This window comes from Hippopotamus amphibius, chromosome X, assembly GCF_030028045.1.
Source record: "Hippopotamus amphibius kiboko isolate mHipAmp2 chromosome X, mHipAmp2.hap2, whole genome shotgun sequence".
NCBI lineage: Eukaryota > Metazoa > Chordata > Mammalia > Artiodactyla > Hippopotamidae > Hippopotamus > Hippopotamus amphibius.
Window position 1 is genome coordinate 22,107,740 of NC_080203.1, and position 25,330 is coordinate 22,133,069.

The following is a 25,330-nucleotide window of genomic DNA, read 5'->3' on the forward strand; positions in this document are numbered from 1 at the left end:
TAACTTTGGATTTTAACAAAGCTTTTGATTCCACATTTCATGAAGTTTTAATTGAAGCACTTGAAATTCCAGGTGCTGCTGCCAGAGGAGTAAGAAACTATCTCTGCTCATCCGTGGCTGAAACGTGTAAGACTTGGAGAATAGAAAATGCCTTTTGCCATTTTACATGGTGCAGCAGCAACTAGTAAAGTGACCGTGCTCTGAGATCATTTGAAGAGGATGGGATTAACGCTACCCAAACTTGGGTTGTAACTCCCCATCACTCCAATTACTAAATAACCCCCTTGCGACGTCTATATCTTTGCTTCCTTTTCTAGTTGGCTATGGAGTTATGGTTTTCTTTTTTGGAAACCTCTATGTTATCGTTGAAAGTGCCTTTGACACTAGGATATTCTAATGATTACATCTGTATCAATTCAACAACCTTACAATGAAAGAATGGAAAAAACGTCGAGATAATCTAAAAAATACATGGCCAAGCTTTTCAAAGGAAGAGTGGATCCATCTGTAGCCACATTTAAAGAGGGTCCTATCTCTTTAAGGGAGAAGGTAGAAGATAATTGATAGCTTGTGGTCAAAAATGTTAATTTCCCAGAAACAAGAGGGATCGTACAAATGACAGTCACAGTCTTATAAGAGCCTATATTTTAATTCTGTATTTATCAACAAGATTTGTAAAAATTGCAGAGGGCAACTGGCTTTAAGGAATTCACCTGTTACTGCTAGGCTCTTAAGATTTAGAGAGTTTTCTTCTAGTGGCTTATATAATAAAATCTGGAGACATCCTGTCCTTAATGGAGTCTGGATTTTGGCTTTCTTTTTCTTCTTTAGGGTTGAACCAGCTGCCTTTTGACCCTGCCAACAACAACGAGCCCCTGCAGTTTGGTAGTGCCAGTGGCCCTCTGGTCACAGAAGGCCTCATTGAGAATGGAGGGGAGTCAAGCAAGAAAAGAAAGAGAACAAATCCTCCTTCAGGTAAGCTAGGTGATAATTCATTCTCTTAGGCTGGTGCCATTGAGTCAACATTGTCCCAGAGCCTAGTATGTAGTGGGCACTGTGCTAGGATTTGTAGGAGTTACAGAAATGAGAAGGAGTCCCCTGCCCTCGAGGAACTCATGGTGAAATAGAGGGCAGAAAAAAGCACATACTTGAATAACTCTAATAATAACATAGAATATCATCAGTGCTCTGGTAAATGTGTGAAGGAAAAGAAAAAAACTATGGGAGCACAAACAGGGGAAGAGTTTAGTTCAGCTTTGGGCATCACAGAACACTTCACAGCGGAAGTGGCATTTGTAGCTGGCCTTTGAATGGGTAGGCTTAAGATAAAAAGAGATGAGTAAAGAACACTTGATTTAGGTATAAGGGATTACATGAGTGAATGATGTCACTGTACATCTTTCTTTGTATGTGCAAGTGGTGGGTATCCTCACTTGTACTTCTGATGTGGATAACTGCATATATTTGCATCTCCCCACCCCACCCCAGTTTCCCCCAGTACACACTATGGCTGCATGTGTTCTATACCTGCATAGCTCTCTTAGAACAGCTGATGAACAGATTGTCCTAAATCCTGTATAACAGCCAACTGAATTTTTAGCCTCCACTGCAATTCCCCCCATCCTTCATGCTCTGTTGGCCTATTCTCATGTTAAATTTCTCCAAAATGAATGCGGAAACAATGGGAGAACTAGATCTTAACTGATCATCTGATATTTTAAAATTTCATCTCTTTGTTTCTTGGTTATTCATTTGAAAATAGTATCCGTAGTCTATAGAGACTGATCTGAGATTTTAAGATGAGCCTATTAGACATGTTCAAGGGGTTTTTGATTTGGTTTTGTTCTGTTTTTTTGCTATTACTCTTACATTCAGCTTATTAAATGGAGCGTATTTACATACATATAACATCATACCTGACCCTTAGGTCATAGGTCTTTCTGCTTATAAATCAAGATGTTTGTTAAATACAAGTTTGGAAAACAAAAATACAGTAAAGCAGTAGCTATCTGGAGCCCTCAAGACAAGCGTGATTTTTAGAGAGCTGTATTTTCTGGAGCATAGTATACAGCCAAGGAACTGGCCTGAGTTGTAATCCTAGCTCTCTCTGTCTGTCTGTGTCCTGGGGTATGTCCTTAACCTCTCTGACTTTCACTTTCTTCAACCGTAAAGTTAGAAATGGTACTAAAACCTCTCAGGATTGTTAGTAGAGTTAAATGAAATTATGTAGGTAAAGTGCTTAGCTTGAAATCTGCACACACTTCATCACTTAATAAATGTTGCTATCATTATTATATGATAATATGAACTTCATTGTTTTAAGCATCAAGGCATTTCGCATTTTAACCATTATGAATACAAATCGTGTGTATGTGTGTGTGTATGTGTAAACTTATCTGTCTTCTTAAGGCATATATTCAACATAAACTAAACTAAACTTTGCTTGACCATTTACAGGCAAAGTCATTAGTCATTGTACTGCTCTATAATACTCTATTATAGTTTTCTGGGTTTACTAAGGAATATAGGCCTTTTAACTCTACACTAAATTGTCGTAGACTGTGGTGGCTTTTTAGTTATTACAGCCACATCAGCCACATTTTATCTATGTCCTGTCTCCTTTCTGCAATTTGCAATAATTTTTAGTTTCTTTCAGTGTCCCTTCATGTAACAGCCCTTCTTCTTCTTATCAGTTACAAACTTAAAAAAAAAGAAACAAGCAAGATTTCCAAGCTGGTATGTCAACTTAGTGTGTTAAGTAAGAGTTAAATCAGCTATGAGAGAACCTGCTATAAAGAGAGATATAAGGTTACGGTATCAACATTAAGACATCTATTTTGGCTGCTCTTGAGGCCTTTTTTGATCAGTTACTAGTTTTTCCACCATGTTTATGGTAAGTGATGTGCTGGCTTAGCATAACACCTCCTAAACATTGGTTAACTCATGAGGGTAGAGAAAGGAGGTATGTATTAATCTGATCTATGAGCCAACTTTAAAGAATTTGCCGTTTTATTTCTAATGAGCATATTCTGTGAGAGCAAAGTAACTGCTGAAGATATAGGATTTCTGCAGTAGGTTATGTTAATCTATAATTAGCAGAATCAATTTGCATTCAAATAATGAATATGCCTAAATTCTTAAAAAACAGTATGTTTTTAAAAATAGGTGAACTAGGCCCCTGGCAGGCTAAATTAGCTTCTTTGTAATCTTTTTCACACTATTTGCTTAGTGAACACTTTTCCTTGTAAATAGTACAAAGGTAACTCTAGCCCAGGTTAAATTACCACAAATTCCAAATTAGCGTGGTCCAAATTAATGAGGTTTTACTATACAGAGAGTCTCATAATTGTTCAGCTGGCAATCTTATGCTATTGTAAATGGGCAGATTGTTTTATAAAAGTATTTTCTTTCTATGCAGTTCTAGACAAAAGGAAGAAGGAAGATATTTCGTGAGTAGGAACTTCCTTCTTCCTTTATCACCATTCCCTGCATCTTGGCAACGAGGAACACTAGGGTTAGAAGTCCTTACAGGAGTTACCAGCCATTTCAATTCTAAGCTGAGATACTTATCCAGCCATTATATCACTCATCCCTGTGACCCCTTTGAATCAAAACCATCTCTCTCTCTGTTCTGTCACTACAAATGATGGAGGGGTCTGTGCCTGCAGCTCCAGTTCCTCACTATTCATTCTATTCTTCTTCCTTTCTCACCCCTCCTACCTCACCCTTTTCTACAAACTGCCTCTCTCCTTTTATACTAGAATTGATCTCTTAAAGGTCACCAATGACCTCCAAATTGTCACAGTCAGTGGCCTTTTGACAGGTCTCAACTACCTTGACCTGTTTGCTTCATTTCATGCTGTTAACAACCTCCCCTTGCTTGAATTCTTTCTACTTCTGCTTTCCTTGGCAACACACTTTGCGGATTCCTTTTCCTTTTCTGACTCCTTCAAGCATTCTTTCTCCTTTTCTTCTTACCTCCACTTTGAGTGTACTATTGTCTACATTTATAGATGAAGAAATAAAGGATAAATAAACTTACCCAGGAACGAACATGTAGCAAGTGGTTTAACTAGGCCTCCAACTCCAAAGCCTTTCTCTAACTACTCTCCTAGAATTACTATGTCTGTAGATATTAGGAATCCGGACCCACTACTAAAATGCATATTAAGCATTGGTGGCACACTAGGGAAAGCTGTGTATGTGAGAATAAGGTGAGCAGAACTTAGATTTGATCATCTCTATGATCCTTTCAAATTCTGAGATCCTATGGTTCCTTCTTTTCAGCTTTCTTTCTGCTACTCCCCCAAACAAGTCTATTCCAGCCAAGGTTGTCTGCTACCTTTCTCCAGATAGGCACTGGGCCTGCCTACTTCAGGACCTTGCTCATACCATTTCCTTTGCCTAGCATGCTCATCCTCTTCTTTCACATGGCAAAAATCCTATCCAACTGACAGCACCTAGCACAAGTCCTACTTTCTCCAGGAAGCTTTCTGGATCATCCCAGTTAGAATTGTTCACTTGTACCTCTGAAACCCCTTGTTCATTATATTCATATGAATCACTTGACACTGATTATAGACCACCTTGAACTATTGGCTATCTGTGCACACTAATATGTCTTAACCTTTCAACTCAGTCATCAGCCCCTGATTGGAAGGGCCCCTGATTCATATGTCTTTTGGCAGAGATACAGTGTCTTGCATACAATAGATGTTCAAGAAATATTTGTTGAATGATCACATATCTGGCTGAGGAATTGCTTTCCCTTCACCTTAATATTCTCTATTATTCTCTTATCACTCCCAGGCTGGAGCTGTGCACAAAACTGGGCACTCGGTATCTATTGTTGATCAACCGACCACCTCACTTATCCCTAAAGGTCAGACTCCAAACATCTGTGAGATTACCTCCTTAGAGCAACCACACATCGAATCTGGGTGCTTGTGAAACAAATACCTAGCCCTAATGGAATCTCTTCCTCTTAACTAGGTGAAATTTCATGAGTGCCCAAGGGAAACTGATAGGTGGAATTAGGTGTCCTGTCCCAACTTCTTTGTGAAGTAGATCAGCAAACTGCATTAGATATTACTGCAATATTTGGCCATAAACTCTTGCTATGTGGATCTGGCTGCTTTGCAGCTTTTATCTTAAGGTGAGCTCAGAATTTTTCAGTGTATTTGCTCTCAAATTTCACCTTTCCTCATGGAAATATTTCCTTGGTGATGCTGCAGCTCACAAATTGTCTAAGATTGTTGGTGAGTCCATTTATTCACATCATGCTCCATGGCCAAAGAGTAGAAGATTTTTAAACCCTTGTCAAATCATAATGCCAAGTTCCTGTCCAGAAGATACCAACTGTTTCCTGTTTTGAGATCCACTGGATTTGTAGAAGCAGAGATACCAATCTTCTTCTCAAATACTTCCACTAAAGTGGAAGAATCCATGAGTTAACAAGGCCAACCAGATGATGACTAAAATCAAATACACCGTTTTAAGCACCAACATCACAGTACACTGGCATTCTAAGAAGGTGCCAGCTCATTGTAAGAGTGGACAACTAACCTGTGGATAATTATGATACCAGAATGATCATCCAGATGTGGACACAGTCCTACTTTTATTGTCTTCTCTCATAGCTCTGTTTTGAAAGGTAGGTTTGCACTTAATTATGTGATGCCTAATACTAAGCAGTTTTGCCAAAGTTCATGTGAATAATGAATAGCTCAGTATGAAAAGAGGAATCTTTAACCATTTGCCATTTGCAATAATGATTGAACCCCAAGAGTTCAAGTTCTCCAGGAAGACCCTTCAATTCAATAATAATTTATATTAGTATTGTGATTCTTTCTTTCTCAATATATTTTCATATTCATTTTACTTTAGAGATAAGGTGCTAATAATAAGAGAGGAGAAATAACTTTGACTGAGGTGGAGTAGCATAACCAGGAATGTTAGAATATGATGAGGACCACCAGATAGTATCTAAACTTGATCATAGACCCCTAACTCAGTTCTCAAGATTTCACTTAGAATTCCTGGAAGTCAGAATGAGACTTGACAATATGAAAGACAGTGAACAGTTCTAGCACTGCCAAGACTAAATTAACAAGAGGAAGTAGGCTTGCAAACCAGCAAGGAGAGGTTCAGTCAGACATAAGGAAGAACTATATTGGAATGAGTTATAAGGGGAAGTTGTTTAACCCTGCTTGGAAAAGAAATATATAAATGAGATGAACACTCATCTGCCTGGGTGTACTTTTGTTTCCTTTCTTACCTAGAAGAGGGGCAATGAACCAGGAAACTTTTTTATGACACTTACAGCCCTTTGATTTACCTCTCCAGCTCACAGGGCTGAGACTTTTATTTCAGATGTACTTTGAAGTCCACAAATGAAAGCATTGATTGTTTTTAAAGAGAGAAAATGCCACTGTTTTATATCTTGGTGTGTGGTATTTCTAGCATGTCAACTGAATTATTATATTGCCAAAGGCAAGAAGAGCCTATTGTTCCTTCAGATGGATTTAAACTAAGAAAAAGAGTAGACTAATAGCCCTACTCAGTTTCTTTAGTCCTTTGGACATTTTTATCTGATTACAGTTTCAAAAAAATGAAACCTCATCTTGATAACTAGAAGATCAAAAAAGTAAGCTGACTTCTTTCTTTCTCAGTTCTGATAGAAATTCAGTGTGAAATTTTTTATCTTTAAGGATTGTCAGTGGGAGGGGAGATTGAGGGTGGCATGGAAGAGGCAAGATAGAAAAATGCAAATACTTTTCTCTTAAATTGGTCCTACCATTGGAATAGCTTTGAAATGATTTTGTGACTTCATTGTATCTCATAAGTTCCTCTCTCACAGACGTGAACTATGAGTCAGCTTCATGTGTTGGTAATATAGAGGCAAGTGGTAGATGTTGAATCATAGTATTTGAGAGTTGGAGGCAATCTTGTCTAACTTCATCATTTTCACAAATGAAGAAACTAAAAGCCAGAGAAGGGACTTTTCTAACGTCATGTGGTTAATTAGTAGCAGAATCAGAACTGATTATTACCAGATCTTTATAATCATTTCAGGTTGGCTAGGACTGTGACATGTGATTGACTCATTTATATTGCAGAAAGTATATCTATAACCTAGAGGAGCTGGCTTCCCCCATGCTGAAAGTATTACATGATTTGTAGCAAGCTAACCCAGTGGTGTATGAGGGCCCATATCTGTTCTGTCTGCCACACAGGGGAGCGCCCTTTGATCTCAAACTAGAAAAGGAATTTGAGTCTGGGAAACACCTGTGAGGGAATTGCTTTTGTAGAGCTGAACTCCAGCAGCTCAGCAAATCACAGAAGAAACTCTTTGTAATACCTGCTTACTTGGCAGGGGCCAGTTTGTGTACCCTATCCTAGCCCACCCTAAGGCCACTCCATCCAAATAAGAAAAAATTTTATAATCATGTTTTATCTGTTATTTAAACTTTGTTGCATAATTTTGTGTAGAGGATCTCTTTCAATTTCTCAATTTTTAGGTAAAGACTTGTCTGATAAAAATCAGTTTTAGGTCAGTAAAACTCAGTTTCACAGTAAAAGGATTCTTAGATTTGAGGATGTTCTTTTCCTCTCCTGTTAGCTTAGTAAAGTTATCAAAGCAACTGTTATTCTTGACTGAGGCCTATAAGGGCCTCCCTGGTCTCAATAAGAGAAAGAAGCATACTCAGACGTGTAGTGAAAAGAATACTGAAGACTGTGATTTTACTACTTGATTTTCTACTTGTTATTAGTATTTTCCCCCTGAGCAAATCACAAAAGCCTTTCTTTTTAAGCTTCAGTTTCCACATCTGTTAAATGGGCAAAGAGTTTTGAAAACTGTCATATACTACTCTTATAGTTGCTGTTACTGCTTGTTAGGTTTGAGAGCGTGAGTGCTTTTCTCCTTCCAATTCTGAGTCAAACTGAGAACAAACACAAAAAGCCATGTGAGGAACAAAATGTAGTATCAGCCTTATTATAAGTAAAACTGGATTGAAGAACGTGGCTTGAGCCTAAGGCCTAATGAAGCTTCCTACCATCTCCAGCTCCAAATCTATGCATTGATACCCACCAATAGGGAAGATTGAGTCTGGAGAACAGACCATTTACCCTGCCAGTGTCATTGAGAGTGATGGTCTGTGTCACAATTCAGTGGAAACTAGAAATTAAGAGCAAGATGGGCCCGTGGGCCTGCCAACTGGAAAACAGTACCTGTGCCCTGACTAAGCTCTGCTCACTTTATAAGAGAGAAAGGGTCATGTCAACTTGAGGACATTCTGACCCGAGAGCCAGAATGCAGAAGTTAAGCCAGGAATGAGCACTTATTTTTATTCTAATCTTACTAATCAGGTAAGTCGATGCTCCTCCTGTGCCAAAGAGCAAGCAGGGGTGGAGAGAAAGCCCAGAGAAGTTTCTATTAGTATTGTCTGTCCTCTCTCACAAGTAGAATGGATGTTCCCTCCTCCCCATAGAATGGTGCCAAGTGTGAAAAAAAAAAACCCACCATCCTAACATTGTGGTTTATTTGCAGATAAATATGACTTTGGATTTTTCTATCCTTAGAATTTCTTTTTAACCAGGGGAAGCTAGCAATGATGGTCAACGGCAGGGTGCAAATAAATAGGGTTGCTCTAGCACCATGTGTTACATTTAGATTTTTACTTCTCCATGTATAAAGTCAAGACAAATTCCAGATGAATCTCAATTTATATCATCTGATTTTGCCTCAGAGTAGTGCCTGACACTGAGGAGATTTCATTTTCATGAATTTCAAACACAGATACCTTTGCTGCCATTTTAGCATTATCATTCCATGTGTGATTGCACACTCTACAAGTCTTCCTTTCTCTTCCACGACACCAGAATATAATAATTAAAATACTTTATTACTACTACTGCTAGTGTGCTAGACACTGTTCTAAGTATTTCAAATGTGTTAACTTATTTGACTTTCATGGCAACGCTATGATTATCCTCATTTTACTGCTAAGAAAACAAATACAGAGAAGTTAAGTAATTTGTCCAAATAGTAAGTAGAGGAGATAAGATCCAAACCCAGGCAGGATAGCTCTAAAATTATTGTCAAAAACCAGTTGAATCAGAATGGAAATTGAGGAAGAGCCAAGCATCAATGTTCTTTAAAAGCACTGCGAATGATTCCATTGTGCAGCCAGCCTTAAGGAGCAGTTCAGCTACCCATACTGCATCAGAGCAACTAGGTGTACCTAGGCCACTGTGGTTCTGAATGTTGGACATTTGTAGTGCAGTAGTCCCCTCTTTTCTATGGGGGATACGTTCCAAGATCCCCCAATGGATGCCTGAAACTGCGGATAGTAGCAGTCCCTATATATACTATGCTTTTTTCCCTATGCATGCATACTTATGATAAAGTTTAATTTATAAATTAGGCACAGTAAGAGAATGTCTGAACTGCCAGAATCACTACTCTTGCACTTTGTGGCCATTATTAAGATAAGGATTACTTGAACGCAAACACTGCTGATACCATGACGGTTGACCTGATAACCTAGGTGGCCACTTAGTGACTTACATACAGGTGGGATACGCTGGACAAAGGGATGATTGGTGTCCCAGGTGGGATAGAGCAGGACAGTGTGAGGTCTCATCATGCTACTCAGAACAAAATGCAATTTAAAATTTATGAATTGTTTATTTCTGGAATATTCCATTGAATATTTTTGGACCACAGTTGACCTTGGGTAACTGACACCACAGAAAGCAAAACAATGGATATTGTATTCTATGATAAAGTATGTCTAGAGTCTTCTGTCAAGAACTAAAGTGACAGTCAAGCAGTAGACCAGAAAGTGACAGATAAAGTGGTTGTGTGTATGTTGACCACTCTAGGTATTTCAACTCAGAAAGAAGAGACCTCCTAATTTGCAGTTTTCTCTTTCTCTGCTCTATTTCCTGATATCCATTTACTATCTATAGAAATGAAAATCTATAATGATGAAATTCCCTCTTGTAATGGGTTGGGAGACAGTCTTGATTTTTTTCCCATTCTCAATTTCCTTGATAATGTGAGCTATTCAATTTAAGCAATGCAGGTTGTAGTATTTCCATTGAGCAATTGCTTGTGTAATAGAATTAACTTTAAAATATTTTGCTTCTCCCACACTTGAATTTTAAGCAAAAGTAACTTTAACATGCAAGCTGTTTTATGGAATGTGATGAGTGAAAGTTGATGAGAGTGGCACAGAAAACCATTGCATGTGTCCAACTGCTCAAATGGAATGTGCTATTTTGCAGGGGAGACAGGTTTCAGCAAGTGGCATTCCCTAGCTACAGTCCCTTTCTTCTGCATATTTGATTCAATAACAGCAATACAGGAGCAGCAGCTTTTATTAAATGTTGATTGTATGCCAACCACTATAAGCAAGTGTTTTATATATATAAACTCAAGCAAACTTCATAACAAATCTGTAAAATAGATACCATTTTCTCCTTTGTTTATAGATAAAAAAACTGAAGCTTAGAAAACTTATGAAACTTTCCCAGGCTACAGCTAGTATATAGTAGAATAGGACTTAAAAGGAGGGAGGCAGGATACAATAGTTTTTAAGAGCACATGCTCAGAACCCTGGCTCTGACCTTAGGCTAGTTATTGAGGCTCTTTGAGCCTCAATTTCCTCACTGATAACATAGAAATAATAACACCAAGTATACAGGTTGTTTTGGGATTAACTGAGAAAATGAATAAACAGTGCTTAGTACATGGTGTTCTTTTGTTCAATGAATATTTGAGTATTAAGTATGAAGCATTGGGGTGTGTATTAAGAGTACAGCTGTAAATAAGACAGACTCTGACCCTAGCCTTGTGATGCTCACCGTCTAGTAAGGAAGACAGTCATTAAGGAAATAATTATACAAATAATTATTTTTAATTATGCTGAGTGCTATCAAAGAGTGACTGCTTATAGTCAATACTCAGTAAATAAGAGCAAATATTTACTAAGAGGCTTTTATGTGCTGGGCACTAAGCCAGGAAGAAATTGAGTGCAAGTGCATAATTGGATAAAGAGTAAAGGCATTTTCATGGAATTTTATTTCAGACCAGAGTGAGGTTAATGAAGACACCTTCATTCCTCTGGTCGATCAAGGAAGCTTTGGAGGGAAGGAGGTGAAATTTCAGAATATGCTTGGTTGAGTTTCCTGGGAAGAAGAAAGATCAAGTTAGGAATGTGCCTTCTTTCCCCAAAAGTAGTGCTTGGAGATCATGCAAGTCATCTAATGTGAAGGGCATCCCCAGCATGAGTGGCCTTTGTATCTGGCAAGATACAGATTTTGAGAGGCTTGTGTAACAAGGAACCAGGCTTTCCCTCTGAAATGAATGCCAAGTGCTGAATTTGCTTCAGAACTTGGCATAAAGTCTGAGCAGGCAACGAGTCATAACTACGTACTGTTTTCAGATGCTAATTTAAATATCATCTCATACAAATATAGTGGTTCTGCTGGCAAGCTGTTTTCTAATCTGGCCTTTTTTATTCCTCTCCATAATTACCCTGATCTAGAATGAACGGCCTGAGAAATATTGACTAATGCATCCTAAATTATCTCAGCAGGGTAACCACAAGATTTTAGCTTCTTTTGATTTTGTGCCAGATCTCTGTTAAGCAGTTCTTACCAATGTTAGGTGTGTACAGAGAGGTCTATAGATCTTCCAGGCTGGGCTTTCCATCAATTAAGACTGTTGTCCTTTGCTGTGAGGTGCCACTCTCTCTGTGGCAAAGCCTGCAAAGAGGGAGGTGCCTTTCACTTTTTGTTCTCCTGTCAAACAGCCAGTCAGTTGTAGAGCTTTGTGTTGAAGCTCTGACTGCCCAGAAGTGTTCTCTCTCTTGATGGGAGTGAGTAAAGTAAAGTAAGAAACTTGATTCTCTGCCTTTACACTGGGCCCCTAGCAGACGATGTTAAATGTGACTTGGAACTTGACACATCAGTAGCTAAAAGTCTGTTCTTTGTACATGGAACATGTAGTAACAGAAGAAGTTCCCATAACTACTCTCATTTCACAGATGAGGTAATGGAGATTCAGAGGCTCAATGGCTTGCCCAAGATGAGACAGCCAGTAAGCTATTTAAACCCAGATTTTCCAATAATGGGTCCTGTGCACTTTGCACCATGCCCCACTGATTTCTAAGGTTTCTGAAGAAGGCAGTGACATGATTTGAGCTGTACTTTCAAAAGATACTCTAACCAAAGTGTTTTTATTATAGATTTTAAAGGGGCAGAAATGGAGAGACAAGTTTGAAGACTTTTGAAATATCCCAGGGAAGTGAAATATGGGCCTGAATCAGTGTTATGGGAGTAGGGATGGAGAAGAGGGGATAGATAAAAGAAACTTAATGGAGGTAAATCATCCTGAACTATTATGGCTTAACGAGCCATAAAACCTAGAAATGAAAAAGATATGAAAATCATTGGGGCCAGTTCTCTGTCTTTCAGCAGAATATAATTATCCACACCTTGAGAGGTGAGTCAGCTGCAATTCAGCCCACGTGACTTGCCCAAAGTCCCAAACTAGTTTGGGCAGAAAGGAGCTGGAACTCAGAACTCCTTCTCCGTAGTATAGCACTCTTTCCACTAAAGTGCGGGGTCTCCCAAATCTGTTTTTTAGTTTGTTAATTTTTTAAAAAAACATATTTTATGGATGTGCATAAAAGTTCAAAATCTTATGTGTACACCAATGAACTTTCACAAACAACACACTTATGGAACCGGCACCTAAGATAAGGTACAGACCATTTCTGGCACCACGGAAGACCCTGGTGCCCTTTGGTTTTCACTTACTTCCCCACCACGGATAATTTCTTCCCTGACTTGCTCTCTCTTTTTTTAATAACTGCCTGGTGGACCATGTTAGAGATTGGGAAATTTATTGCTGGTATCCTCTTGTTGATGGATATTTAGATTATTCCTATCTTTTGGCTGCCACAAAAATGCTGCAGAGAACATCCATGAGCATGCTCGTCTGTACGTGTGAGCAAGTGTTACTCTAGAATAGAGTCTAAGAAGTAGCATTGCAGAGTTGAAGTGTTAGGGCTTTGTACATTTTGATGGCCAGTACCATGATGACTTCTACAAAGGCCTCACCAAGTCAACCTATCCAGTGTTGAGAAGGCCATCCTTTGTCTTGCCAACACACAATATCTTTAATCCTATGACTTTTTACCCATTAGACAAGTGATGAATTGCAGCTCTTTATTACTTTAACTTGCATTTCTCTAATAAGCAGTGAGTTTGAGCATCTTTTTCAAATGTTTACTAATCCTTTGCGTTTCTTTTTTATATCACTTGTGATATGCTTTGCCCATTTTTCTATGGTTATTTATCTTTAAATTTTGGACTTGTAGGGGTTCTTTTTATGTCATGCAAATTAATCTTTTTTTGTTAAATGTGTTGTTTCACGTGTATTTTAACATTGTTTATGCTGTGTTCTTTCACATCAAATCTATTTTATAAAGTAAGACCCTCTTGTAGATTTTCTTGTCATTCCTGCAAGTATGGAAAAACCACATATTTTGGATTTTTTAGAGCAGCCACAGTGTTACATGTTCTATCCCATTGTCCTCAAAAGTACAAGTCCATATGTCAAATCATGCTTTTCCTATTATAGAGTCAGAAAATTTAGTCATCCCACATATAGTGATTGGCAGTGCAGTTCTTGATCTGTTTTACAGACAGGATCCAGGTGCTCTTTGAGGGAAAAAGTAGGGTAGCAGGACACACCTGTCTTTAAAGCTGTACAATCTGGTATGTGCTAAAGGGAATGTGAATATGGTGTAAACACTGGTCATTCTCAACATCGTGTCCCCAGCTGTCTTCTGCTATGACACTCAGACAGCTTAGGCATTTTGGAATGTTTGGTTGCTACTTGAAAGTGTTTGGTTACACAGAAGGAGGTCTGGAAAAGTTCTGTCTGGTGTCTATAAAGGGAAATGGAACTTCTGGCACATGAAAACAAATCTCTTAAATTCCTATCCATATTCTTCAGGACTATAAAAATTAGTTGTATCTAAGAAATAGAAAGTTTTGATAATCAAAGTTTTTAAAATGTCAGGATAGTATTTAGCCTATTTATGCAGCCAATTTAAAAGCATTCTCAGCAGTAAACAATTACAAACAAATAATATGCTAATATATTTATTCAGCAAACATTATTGGATACCTATTTTGTGTCAGGTGATATTGGATGGAAGGATAGATGAAAATACTGATTTCTAGCAGGAACTGAAAGATGAATAAGATGAAAGATGAATAAGGCTCACACCTACAAGGTGCCTACATCTGGTAAATAGAAAGTATTCTCTTGCATTGATGAAAAACACATCCCTGGGAATTCTAAAGGGACCATATTGGTTAGTTTTTAGTTATAATTACTGAGCTTGCTTAAAAGCAATAAAACTGAATTCACCCTCATTTAATCAGTAACATTGCCTGTTTCCTGTATTTTTCTCTTAGGAGCCCCATTATTATACTCTGTTTTCATAAAAAGCTGGTATAAGCATTCAAGTAAGCAAAAAATATGCCTTGTCTCTTGCCAAAATTTTCTTTGTCCACGTGTCATTGACACCTTAAGGCTATGAAATAGTGAAAATAATCTTGGCTTGGATTGATGGGTATTTAGATGGTAGAAATAAGAGAAAATGATGAGATAGGGGCTTTAAGCCTGCTTAGGCCCTAAGTGTCCTAAGGAATGACACATTTTTCACTGAAAAATGTTCTGGGGGTGATAATTGGCTTCCTGTTGCACACTGAACATGGCTTGAGAAGAAAATGCTTCCCCTAGATTATGAACTAGGCAGTGTTGGTATTGCAGTTTTTAAATTAATTCAGTAAACATTTGCTCTGATAATTAGACCTCATAGAGCTTCATGTTGAGGGTACATTTTCATTTGTATATGCAATTTTAAAGTTTCTTAAGAGTATAGGTCAGCTTAAAAATGACTATGGGTGTCAGACTGATCATTTTTGCCCTCTCTAACCTACCCTCTCACCTCCATCCAAACTTTGAAGTTTAGACCCAGTGGGGAAGTTCTAAAGCATCATAACTTTGAAGATAGCTCTGCAATTTTGAATTCCATCTCTCTGCACCCTGCCCTACCCATAACATTCATACTCACACCATTGCTCACAACTGTTCTTTGAAAGGATCAGTGTGCCTTTGCTTCCAGGAGAGCTCAGGAGTTATTTTTGCAAGTTAGCAGCAGCCCAGTAATTCTATCTCCTTTCCTATGGAGCAGGTGCTCAAGTCTTTCAGATTTCTTTGGCCACTCTTGATTAGTTTTCTTCCAAGACAAGAATTTGTGGCCCTGAGCACCTCCAGAAGGGCCAAACAACTTCTACAGGGGGTGTCCACTGTTATACTGAAAGCTTAGTTGGGAATAAGAAAAGAATCAGAGCACGCACAAGGTATTGGGAAGAATGAATGGGAGATGTGAAAGAGGGGACACTTAGAGATCATCTAGACTTTGTCTTTCCTTTACAACACTACCCTTAATCCTACCTCAAACCACTAAGTAGCTAGTACAGAGCTAAATGCATAGTACACTGTCTGTGACATTTACTGACTTTCACAACATCCTTATGAGGTAGTAGGGTAAGAGCCAGCATCGATTACTGCTTAAAACCATGGGCTCTGGGGTCTTGGGCTTGGAGCTGCCATAAACTAGTATGTGATCTTGAACAAGTAACTAACTTCTCTGAGCCATAGTTTCCTAAATCTGTAAAATGGAGAAAATAGCACCTCCCTCATAGGATGATTTTTGTGGATCACATGAAATAATCGATATTAGATTGCTTATTATGGAGACTGCATGGAATAATGAATCTAAAATTTTTACAAATAGGGAGCCCAGAAATAAACCCATGTATGTGTTATGTACGGAGTTACGATATATAAAAGAAGCAGCATGGCAAATCAGTGGGAAATGTAGAGACTGTTTAATAAATGAAGCTGAAAAATAGTTATTCATATGGAAAAAGATGAAAATGAATCTTATACCATATACAGGATCAATTGAGTATAAATTTCAAAAACAAAAATTTTAAATTCTTAGTAGAAAATCTCAGTGAATATCTTCCTAACTTTGGAATAGAGAAAGCTGTCTTAAGTCTCAAAAACAATACACCTGAAAGCATGGGGAAAGACAAATTACAAACTGGGAGAAAATATTCACGAAACACAACTGACAAAGAAATAATATCAACAATACATAAAGGAGCTATAAAGACTATTAAGATAATAATAATTATTAAGATGATGGATGACTTAGTTTTTTCCTTCTTGTGTTCTTTGGTTTCCTATTATGCACATGTTAATTTTTAAGAAATAAATGTTATTTTAAAAACCATTAAAAAAAAGCACAAGTAACCCCATAGAAAAATGGGCAAAAGACATGAACAGACATTTCACAAAATTGCAAACATATGTGGCCAGTTAACTTATGAAGAGATTCAACATAGTAACTAAGAAAATGAAAATCAACACATAATAAGATGCCATTTTATATCCAATTGGTTGGCAAAAAAAGTAAAAGGTAATAATACCAAGGAACCTTTCTCAATTGAGGTTCCTGGAGAGAAAAAAGTGCTAATGCCCTAAGGTATCCATTACATGTAAAGAACTAACTTGTCTCCTATGCATCTAGAATGGCACCATTTATGTATCATCCTTGAGAGAAGTGAGAAGATAGTCACTCAAATTATTTTCTGTATTCTGTGGTTCCGTTGAGGAGCTCTGACAGAGAAAAGCAAGTGTTAGAGAAGATGCAGAGTCACATGATTTCTTATATATTACTAGAAGGAATATATATATATGTATATTGCTGCAAGGTCTTTGGGTTGCATTTTGACATTATACCCTATGACACAAAAATTCTACTCCTAGATGCTAAGAGAATCTTATTCATGTATAACAGGAGACACATACAACTATGTTTATAACCATGTAATTTACAGTACAAAAATCTAGCAACAAACTAAATTCCATCAATGTTAATAATGGAATAATAAGCTATGGTATATTCATACAGTGGAATATTATGCAGTATTCAGAACAAATGAACTACAGCCACATAGAAAATATGCATTAATCATAGCAATATAATATTAGATGAAAAAGTAAACCATAAAAGACTACATAGAGCATATTATATTTTATAAAGTATACAAATATTTAAGTTTTATATTACACGTAGGTGTAATAAAACTAATTTTAAAAAGCAAAGAGATAATGAATGCAGGATTCAAGATGATGGTTACCTTGGCTGAGAGGTGGGGTGAGGGAGCATGTAGGATGGGGGTGAAGGAATCCTTATACTTAGGTGGAGATTATTGTCAAGGTCTTAGTTTTTATTTTGGGGCTGTGAGTTTGCAGGTACTTATTACATTATTAAAAATAACTAACTAAATAACTAGGGGACCAGTGCTGAAAGCATGTCATAAACTAAGCATCATGATTAATCTAGTTGTATGCACCTGAGAGCCTCAAAAAATACATGTAAAATAAAGTACTTAGCCCTGTGCTTTTAGTACAAAATAAGACTGGGTAAATGGCAGTTGTCATTGCTAGCATTTCTTCTTCCTCCAACCCCTCTTCATTTTACCTCCTGTCAAGCAATCATAATTGTCATGTTGTGCCTGAGAATTAATGATTAGAAACATTAATTTACATGAGGTCGCTCCAAATGACTGAGAGAACAAAGTTCAAAATTTAATTGTTCCTGAGTTTTCAACCTTTTATAAATCCATTAGACCTCTTTCATTGAATTATGCTTTTTTTTAAAATTATCAAAGTGCTCTGCACATCTACTTCTAGGATGTTACCAATACCAAAAAGCTTTAACCTCTGCATATTATGACTTTGGTACTCAAAATCATAATAGTAATTTAATATAATAGCAGCAGATGGTACTAAATTAGGGCACTCTGCTGGAAGATTATAGTATGTGATGAATGGGTAGTTAGAGAAAAAAACTGTGCTCTTAGCCTGAATCTGTAAGTCTGTTAGCTATGATTATGTATTAGACTTTACATAGTACCTTTTCTTCATTCCCTTCCACAAACATTCCTCTATTCCCACTATCAAAAGAGCTGAACTATAACTTGTTAGGAGAAGATGTTTTTAATGTCACATTGGGAGTAAAAATGACTTGGAGATGGCTGTCTGATCTCAGTGTGTGTGTGTTTTTAAAACTTTTTATTTAAGCTCTTTATTGGAATATAATTGCTTTACACTGCTATGCCAATTTTTGAGGTACACCAAAATGAATCAGCTGTATTTATACACATATCCCTACCCTCCCGCGACTCCCTCCCACCCTCCCTATCCTGGCCCTCTAAGTCATCACCCATCATTGAGTTTGTCTCCTTATGTTATGCAGGAACTTCCCACGAGCTATCTATTTTACATTTGGTGCTGTATATATGTCAAAGCTACTCTCTCACTCAAGGTGGAGGGTTTAGTGCAAGAAAATGGAAAACAGAAGGACTAGCAGAAGATGAAATTGTATGAAAGAAAATGATAAGAAAGACAGGGTAGTATGGGGGAAAATATAGGAATGAAAAGCCAGAAGACCTGGAGTTTAGTCTAAGCTTTTGCCTTTATATCATTGTTTGACCTTAGGCAAGTTACTTATCTTTTCTAAGTTTTCATTTTCTGGGACAAAGTGAAGATATTAGGCTATATATGTCCCTTCAAGCATGAGCATCTTAAAATTAAAGACAAATAGGGGGACTTCTACTTCCAGGAAGATGGAGTAGACACAGTTTTCCCTATTACTCCCTCTAAGTACAACTAAAAACCCTGGATATTATATATAAAAAATTAATAAGAAGGCTGAAAGGTACAGAGGAGAAGGCAGACTGTCTAGGAAGCTTGAGACCTGAAGAATGACATGGTGGTGAGTTCCATGGGTTTTCTTTTTACCTCATATATCTCATACTTGGAGCTGAAGAAGCTGGCAACCCATAAACACAAATGAGTATAGACCCAAAAAATCCCAAACAAAAGCTGGCTCTCTCGAGCCAAAGGACCAGGAAAGAGCAGCCTAGTAAGATGGAAAATTTACAGACAATATAGCTAAGTGCTCTACTCCACACAAACAGCACAGAAAAAACTGTGGCCCTATTCCCACCCACTCCCAGCCAAGAAGGGAACAAGGCTCTAATGAGGCACTCCAGTGCCTTTGCCAGGGACTCCTGCCAGGGTAGTGTCAGAGAATACAAGGTACCTAGCTGGAACTTTTATTGCTGGCCAGCAATAAACCACTCCCCCCCCCAACTTTTTTAGGGAAGACCATATGGGGAGCTTGGACTTCTACTGCTCTCTGACAATTGGAAGTTATAAGGCTGCCGCTTCTCACTGCTGTGGTGTCGGAGAAAGTAATAGAGATTCATGACTGTCATCATCACTCAGAAGTAACAAGGCCACCCCCAGCAGGTGTCAGTGGAGACTACATGGGGAGCTGGAACTCAGACCCCTGCCCATCAGTAGTAATGAGGAGACCACCTCCCTCAGATGTCAATGGAGGGTAAGTGGGGAACCCGAACTTCTACTTCCACCTGGCAGTAATGAGGCAATGCCGCCTAACCCCTGCTAGAATGATGTTAAACAATGCCAACTAAAACAGCAAATTTAAATAAGATCCAAAGTCTCATAACATAATATGCAAAATCTACAGGTTTAAACTGAAAATCATTCATCATACCAAGAACCATGATGATTTCAAACTGAATGAAAAACAGCTATCAATAGATGCAAGCACTGAGATGATAGAGATGTTAGAATTATCTGATAAAAATTTCAAAGCAGCTATGATAAAAATCTTTCAATGAGAAATTATGAACATGCTCCTCAGATAGATGGTTTGCAAGTATTTTCTTGCATTCTGTAGGTTGCCTTTTTCATTTTGCTGATTGTTTCTTTTGCTGTGCAGAAGTTTTCCAGTTTGATGTAATTTCATTTATTTATTTTTGCCTTTGTTGTTTGTGCTTTTGGTGTCATATCCAAAAATTTGTTACCAAGACAAATGAAGTGAAGGAGTGAAGGAATTCTTTCTCTATATTTTCTTCTAGTACTTTAATAGTTTCAGGTCATACATTTAAGCCTTTAATCCATTTTAAGTTAATTTTGTGAAAGGTGTAAGACAGGATCCAATCCCATAAGACTAGCAAAAAGGCAAGGATGTCCACTCTCACCACTCTTTATCAACATAATGTTAGTAATTTTAGCCAGTAAAATACGGGAGAAAAAGGAAGTAAAAGGCATACAGATCAGAATGATTGCAGATGACATGATGATCGTCTACATAGAAAATCCCAAAGAATCTAGCAATGACAACAGCAAAAGACTCCTAGAACTAATACATGAGTTCAGCAAGGTTGCAGGATACAAGATAATCAAAAATCAATTGTATTTCTATATATTAGCAATGAGTTCATGAACACTAAAATTAAAAATACAACCATTTAAAATTATCCAAATAAAATGAAATACTTAGGTATAAATTAACCAAAACATGTACAAGATCTATATGCTGAAATTTACAAAACACTAATGAAATCGAATAAAACCTAAATAAATGGATAAACACACTATGTCCATGTATCAGGAGACACAAGCAAAGATATCAATACTATCCAAATTGATCTTCAGGTTCAATGCAATTCCTATCAAAATTCCAGCAAGGTATTTTTGGAGATATAGACAAGTTTATCTTAACATTTATATGGAAAGGCACAGGACTAAGAAGAGCTAATTCAATCTTGAAAAAAGAATATATTCAGAGGAATCAATCTACCTAATATTGTCTTGCTATATACCTACAGTAGTCAACACTGTGTGGTATTGGGCTTCCCTGGTGGTGCAGTGGTTAAGAATCCGCCTGCCAATGCAGGGGACATGGGTTCCATCCCTGGGCCGGGAAGATCGCACATGCCATGGAGCAACTAAGCCTGTGCGCCACAACTACTGAGCCTGCGCTCTAGAGCCCATGTGCCACAACTACTGAAATCCACGCACCTAGAGTCCATGCTCTGCAACAGGAGAAGACACCACAGTGAGAATCCCATGCACCACAATGAAGAGTAGCTCCCACTCTCCACAACTATAGAAAGCCCGTGCGCAGCAACAAAAGACCCAACACAGACAATAAATAAATTTATTTTTTTTAAAAAAAGACTGTGTGGTATTGGTGGAGTGATACATACATAGATCAATGAAACAAAATAGAAAACAGAGAAATACACCCACACAAATGCACTCAACTGATTTTTAAAAGGTGCAAAAGCAATTCAATGGAAGGAGGGTAATCTTTTCAATCACTGATGCTGAAACAATTAGACATCTGTTGGGGGAGAAAATAACCTAGGTCTAAACCTCACTCCTTATACAAAAATTAACTCGAAATGAATGATGGGCTTAATTTTAAAATGTAAAATTATAAAACATTTAGGGAAAAATAGGAGAAAATCTTTGGGACCTGGGGCTATAGACACCACTAGTTTACTTAGATAACACCAGAAAGCACAATCCATAAAAGGATAAAATTGACAAATTAGACTTCATTAAAATTACACTTTAATTCTGTGAAAGACCTTAATGATAGGATGAAAACACAAGCTACAGACTAGGAGAAAACATTTGCAAATCACATATCCAACAAAGGATTAGAACATAGGATGTATAAAGAACTCCCAAGTTGAACAGTTAAAAAGTGAAATAATCCAATTATAAAATGGGCAAAAGACATGCATAGATATTTCATTGACGAGAATATACAGATGGCAAGTACTTGAAAAGATGCTCAATATCATTAACCATTAAGGAAATGCAAGTTAAAATCACAATGAGATATCACTTAGCAGAATAATTGAAATTGAAATATTTGAAATTGAAATAATTGAAATTGAAAATAATGGCATTGCCAAATTCTGGCCAAGTTGTGGAGAAATTGAATCACTAATACATTGCTGGTAGGAATATAAAATGGTACAGCTTTTGTGGGAAAGTGTGGTTGTTTGTTAAAAAAAACTACATATGCAACTAACCCAACACAAGCCAGCAATTGCACTCTTGGGAACTGACACCTGAGATACAAAAACTTGTACATGAAAGTTTATAGCAGCTTTATTTGTAATAACCAAAGACTACAAACAACCCAAATGTCCTGCAGTGGGTGAACAGTTAAACAAACTGTGATATATCCATACCATGGAATACAGATCAGCCATGGAGAGTATCAAAGTATTAATACATCCAACAACGTGGATGAATCTCCGGAGATTTTTGCTGAGTGGGAAAAAAAAAGCCAATTCTGAAAGATTACATGCCATGTGATTCCATTTATATAACATTCTTGAAACTAAAAAATTATAGAAATGGAGAACAGATTGGTGGTTGCTAGGTGTTAACAGGGGAAGTAGTAAGAGAGGGAAGAGGGTATGACTGTAAAAGCGCAATTTGAGGGATCCTTGTGATGGAAATATTCTGTATCTTGACCATATCAATGTCAATATCCAGGTTATTATTTTGTACTATAGTTTTGCAAGATGCTATCATTGAGGGGAATTGGGTAAAGGATGTCTCTTGTACTATTCCTTTTACCTGCAAGTGAATCTATAATTATTTCTAATTAAAAGTTTAATTGAAAAGAAGAAAATAAGGCAAATGAATGACCAACCAAGGTTCAGGATGCTTTAGTACTGGTGAATTCTCATTCTGAAAAGCTATGGTAAAAAAAAACAATTGAAACAGAGGTGTTTTTGAATTGGTGACCTCTTCACCCTTTCCTCTCTGGCCATTTTAAAGCATGGACAAATACTTCATCCGCAACAGGTTACTTATTACTGCCTGTCTATCTAGGCTTGTTGCAGAGAAGGTGAAGGTGTAGGAACTAAACAGGATGGTTCCTGGAAATTTTCTGTGTAAATTATATGGATCTGCCCCCCAAGGTCAATATTCCTTAGTACATGACCTTGCTCTTTCACCTGTACAGCTTGGACAAAATGCATCCTGTATGACTGCAGGGATGAGGAGCATGAGTTTGTGAGGGAGCAAGCATGTGTATGAATGAGCACAGGTATGCTAAAGCTGGCAAGAGTAAGAGAGCAGGGACAAGACAGGTGTTAAGGATAGATGAATGTTGTTACATACCTACAGGGAATTTGACATTTTCATTCCAAGACAAATCTTGAAGATGAAGAAAACAGAAGATTTGAGAATTCTTGTAGAATGTATGAAAATTTTATACTTTAGTCATAGGAAATATTCTGAAAAATTATGTTGCTTCTAGAGGTAAAGATTAATTTACCACAGTGCAGGGTACATTATGCCAAGATATTTGGAAGTAATGGCTTTTGCCTGAATAAATATGCTTTGTGCTTCCACAGTTTTCATCTTTTTCAGAGGGTGACCATTGCCGATTGCTTTGCCTAGCTAATAAGTTAGAAATTTTATGCCACAGGCTGTTTTCTCAGGTCTGAAGTCATTTTGCTGATTGATGTTCTTCCTTTTCCCCCATAGGCCCCCATCCCCCTGCTATCCATCCCGAAAATGGGAACAGTAGGCCAAATTATATTTATTGAACACAGTTTTAAGCATAGAGATCCACTCAGTCTGGAGAATGTATTAATGAGCTTGCCAATAGTCAAGTTATGAACCCAAAATACAAGAAAAGAAAAACACAAGTATACACTAATACAGTTCTCCTTCTGAAGCTGCACAGGACAAGGAGCTTCAAAGAGGAAGTCAAGGTTGAACAATGTTCGAGAGTCCCTCAGCGTGGGAGATGACTTAGCCACAAATTGCATCCAAAGTAAAGTACACTATCCACAGACAGCATTCTGAGGCAAAGTACAACATTCATGGACAGCATTCCTAGGGAAGGTAGAACATGCATAGACACCATTCCCAAGAAAGGTACCGCATCCATGAACACCATTCCCAGGAAAAGTACTGCATCCACGGACAGTAATTTGAAGCAAAGTACACATCCCTATTGAAAAGTATGGCACTCTAGCTAATAAGGGATCCAAGTCCTCACCTCTTTGTGGGAGTGTCAACTGCCCCAACTGTCTGATATGGGCAGCATTGGAGAAAGAATGAGAATGAGCATTGTTCCTGAATTTATGTTTTCTTTTGTGATCCTGTGAGAGGTAAATAAGTCACTGAGAGAGCAAAGGTTTGCATCTATCATATTGGACTTAGAAATGTTTGAAAATCAACAGTTTATCCTCATGGCCTTTTTTCTTTCCTTTGTAACTTACAGATGTGAGACAGTTTTGAGGATGAAAATTGTATCATGGAGACTGATACTAATATGACCCCATGTGCTTAGTACTCAGAAACACATGGACTTCTGGAACCATAGAACCATAAATTATCTTAGAAGTACAGCTTCGTTTTTTAGATAAGGAAACTGCCTAAAGAGCAGATCTGCTGTTTAGATGTTTATATAATAATTTCAGTGACAACAATTGCAATAATAACAATAGAAGTAATAATAGATAACATTTTTTGAGCTCCTACTATGCCAGGCACTGTTCTAAGACCTTTGCATGGATTATTAATTTATTCCTTATAACAAATATCTGGGATCATTTATTATCATAAGCCCCATTTTATAGACAAAGAAAGTGAGACACAGAGAGGTTTAATGACATTGTTCCATAATGCCTCTAAAGATTTCCTTATTATTGGGACTTGAACCATAAGATTACCAAACTAGATTGTCAGGCAAAAATCAAGTGGTTGTTCTGATGTAATACTGTCTGCCGAATTCTGGATTGCTTTATGTTTCAGTGAAAATATAATTTTCAAGGACAGTCTGTGCAGGGTCTATATTTTACGTGGTCTGCTCCTTAACTCCTATTCCAATTATAATAGAGTTTCTTAACCTCCTTGATTTCTGGAAGCTTACTTAAGATATAAGTCCAGTGAAAGGTTGACAAAATGTGCTTTGAGCACATAGATTTTGTTGTATTCTTCAATAATGAAGAAATAAGTAACAATGTTTGAAAGCCATCACAGTTATTGTATACCTGTGTTTTATTTTTTTTAAATATGTTTATTTGTTTATTTACTTATTTATTTATTTATTGGCTGCTTTGAGTCTCCATTGCTGCACATGGGCTTTCTCTAGTTGCGGCAAGCGGGGGCTGCTCTTCCTTGCTGTGCTAGGGCTTCTTATGGTGGTGGCTTCTCTTGTTGCAGACCACGGGCTCTAGGCACATGGGCTTCAGTAGTTGTGGCATGTGGGCTCAATAGTTGTGGCTCGAGGGCTCTAGA

The 25,330-nt window shown here is 37.5% G+C and overlaps 1 protein-coding gene across 7 annotated transcripts in view; it reads left to right on the plus strand.

Moving 5' to 3' along the window:
* Positions 1 to 25,330, plus strand: part of ENOX2 (ecto-NOX disulfide-thiol exchanger 2) — a 281,772-nt gene that overhangs the window by 113,946 nt on the left and 142,496 nt on the right. For 3 of the 7 annotated variants that reach the window (XM_057718174.1, XM_057718169.1, XM_057718170.1), the window contains exons 3-4: positions 832 to 975; positions 4,810 to 4,882. The exons of 1 other annotated variant lie outside the window; for it this stretch is intronic. In XM_057718174.1, the coding sequence (XP_057574157.1) occupies positions 928 to 975; positions 4,810 to 4,882 (121 nt within the window). In that variant the 5' untranslated portion in view covers positions 832 to 927. The remainder of the gene's footprint in view (positions 1 to 831; positions 976 to 4,809; positions 4,883 to 25,330) is intronic. 3 more of the 7 variants (XM_057718171.1, XM_057718172.1, XM_057718175.1) reach the window with 1 other exon arrangement.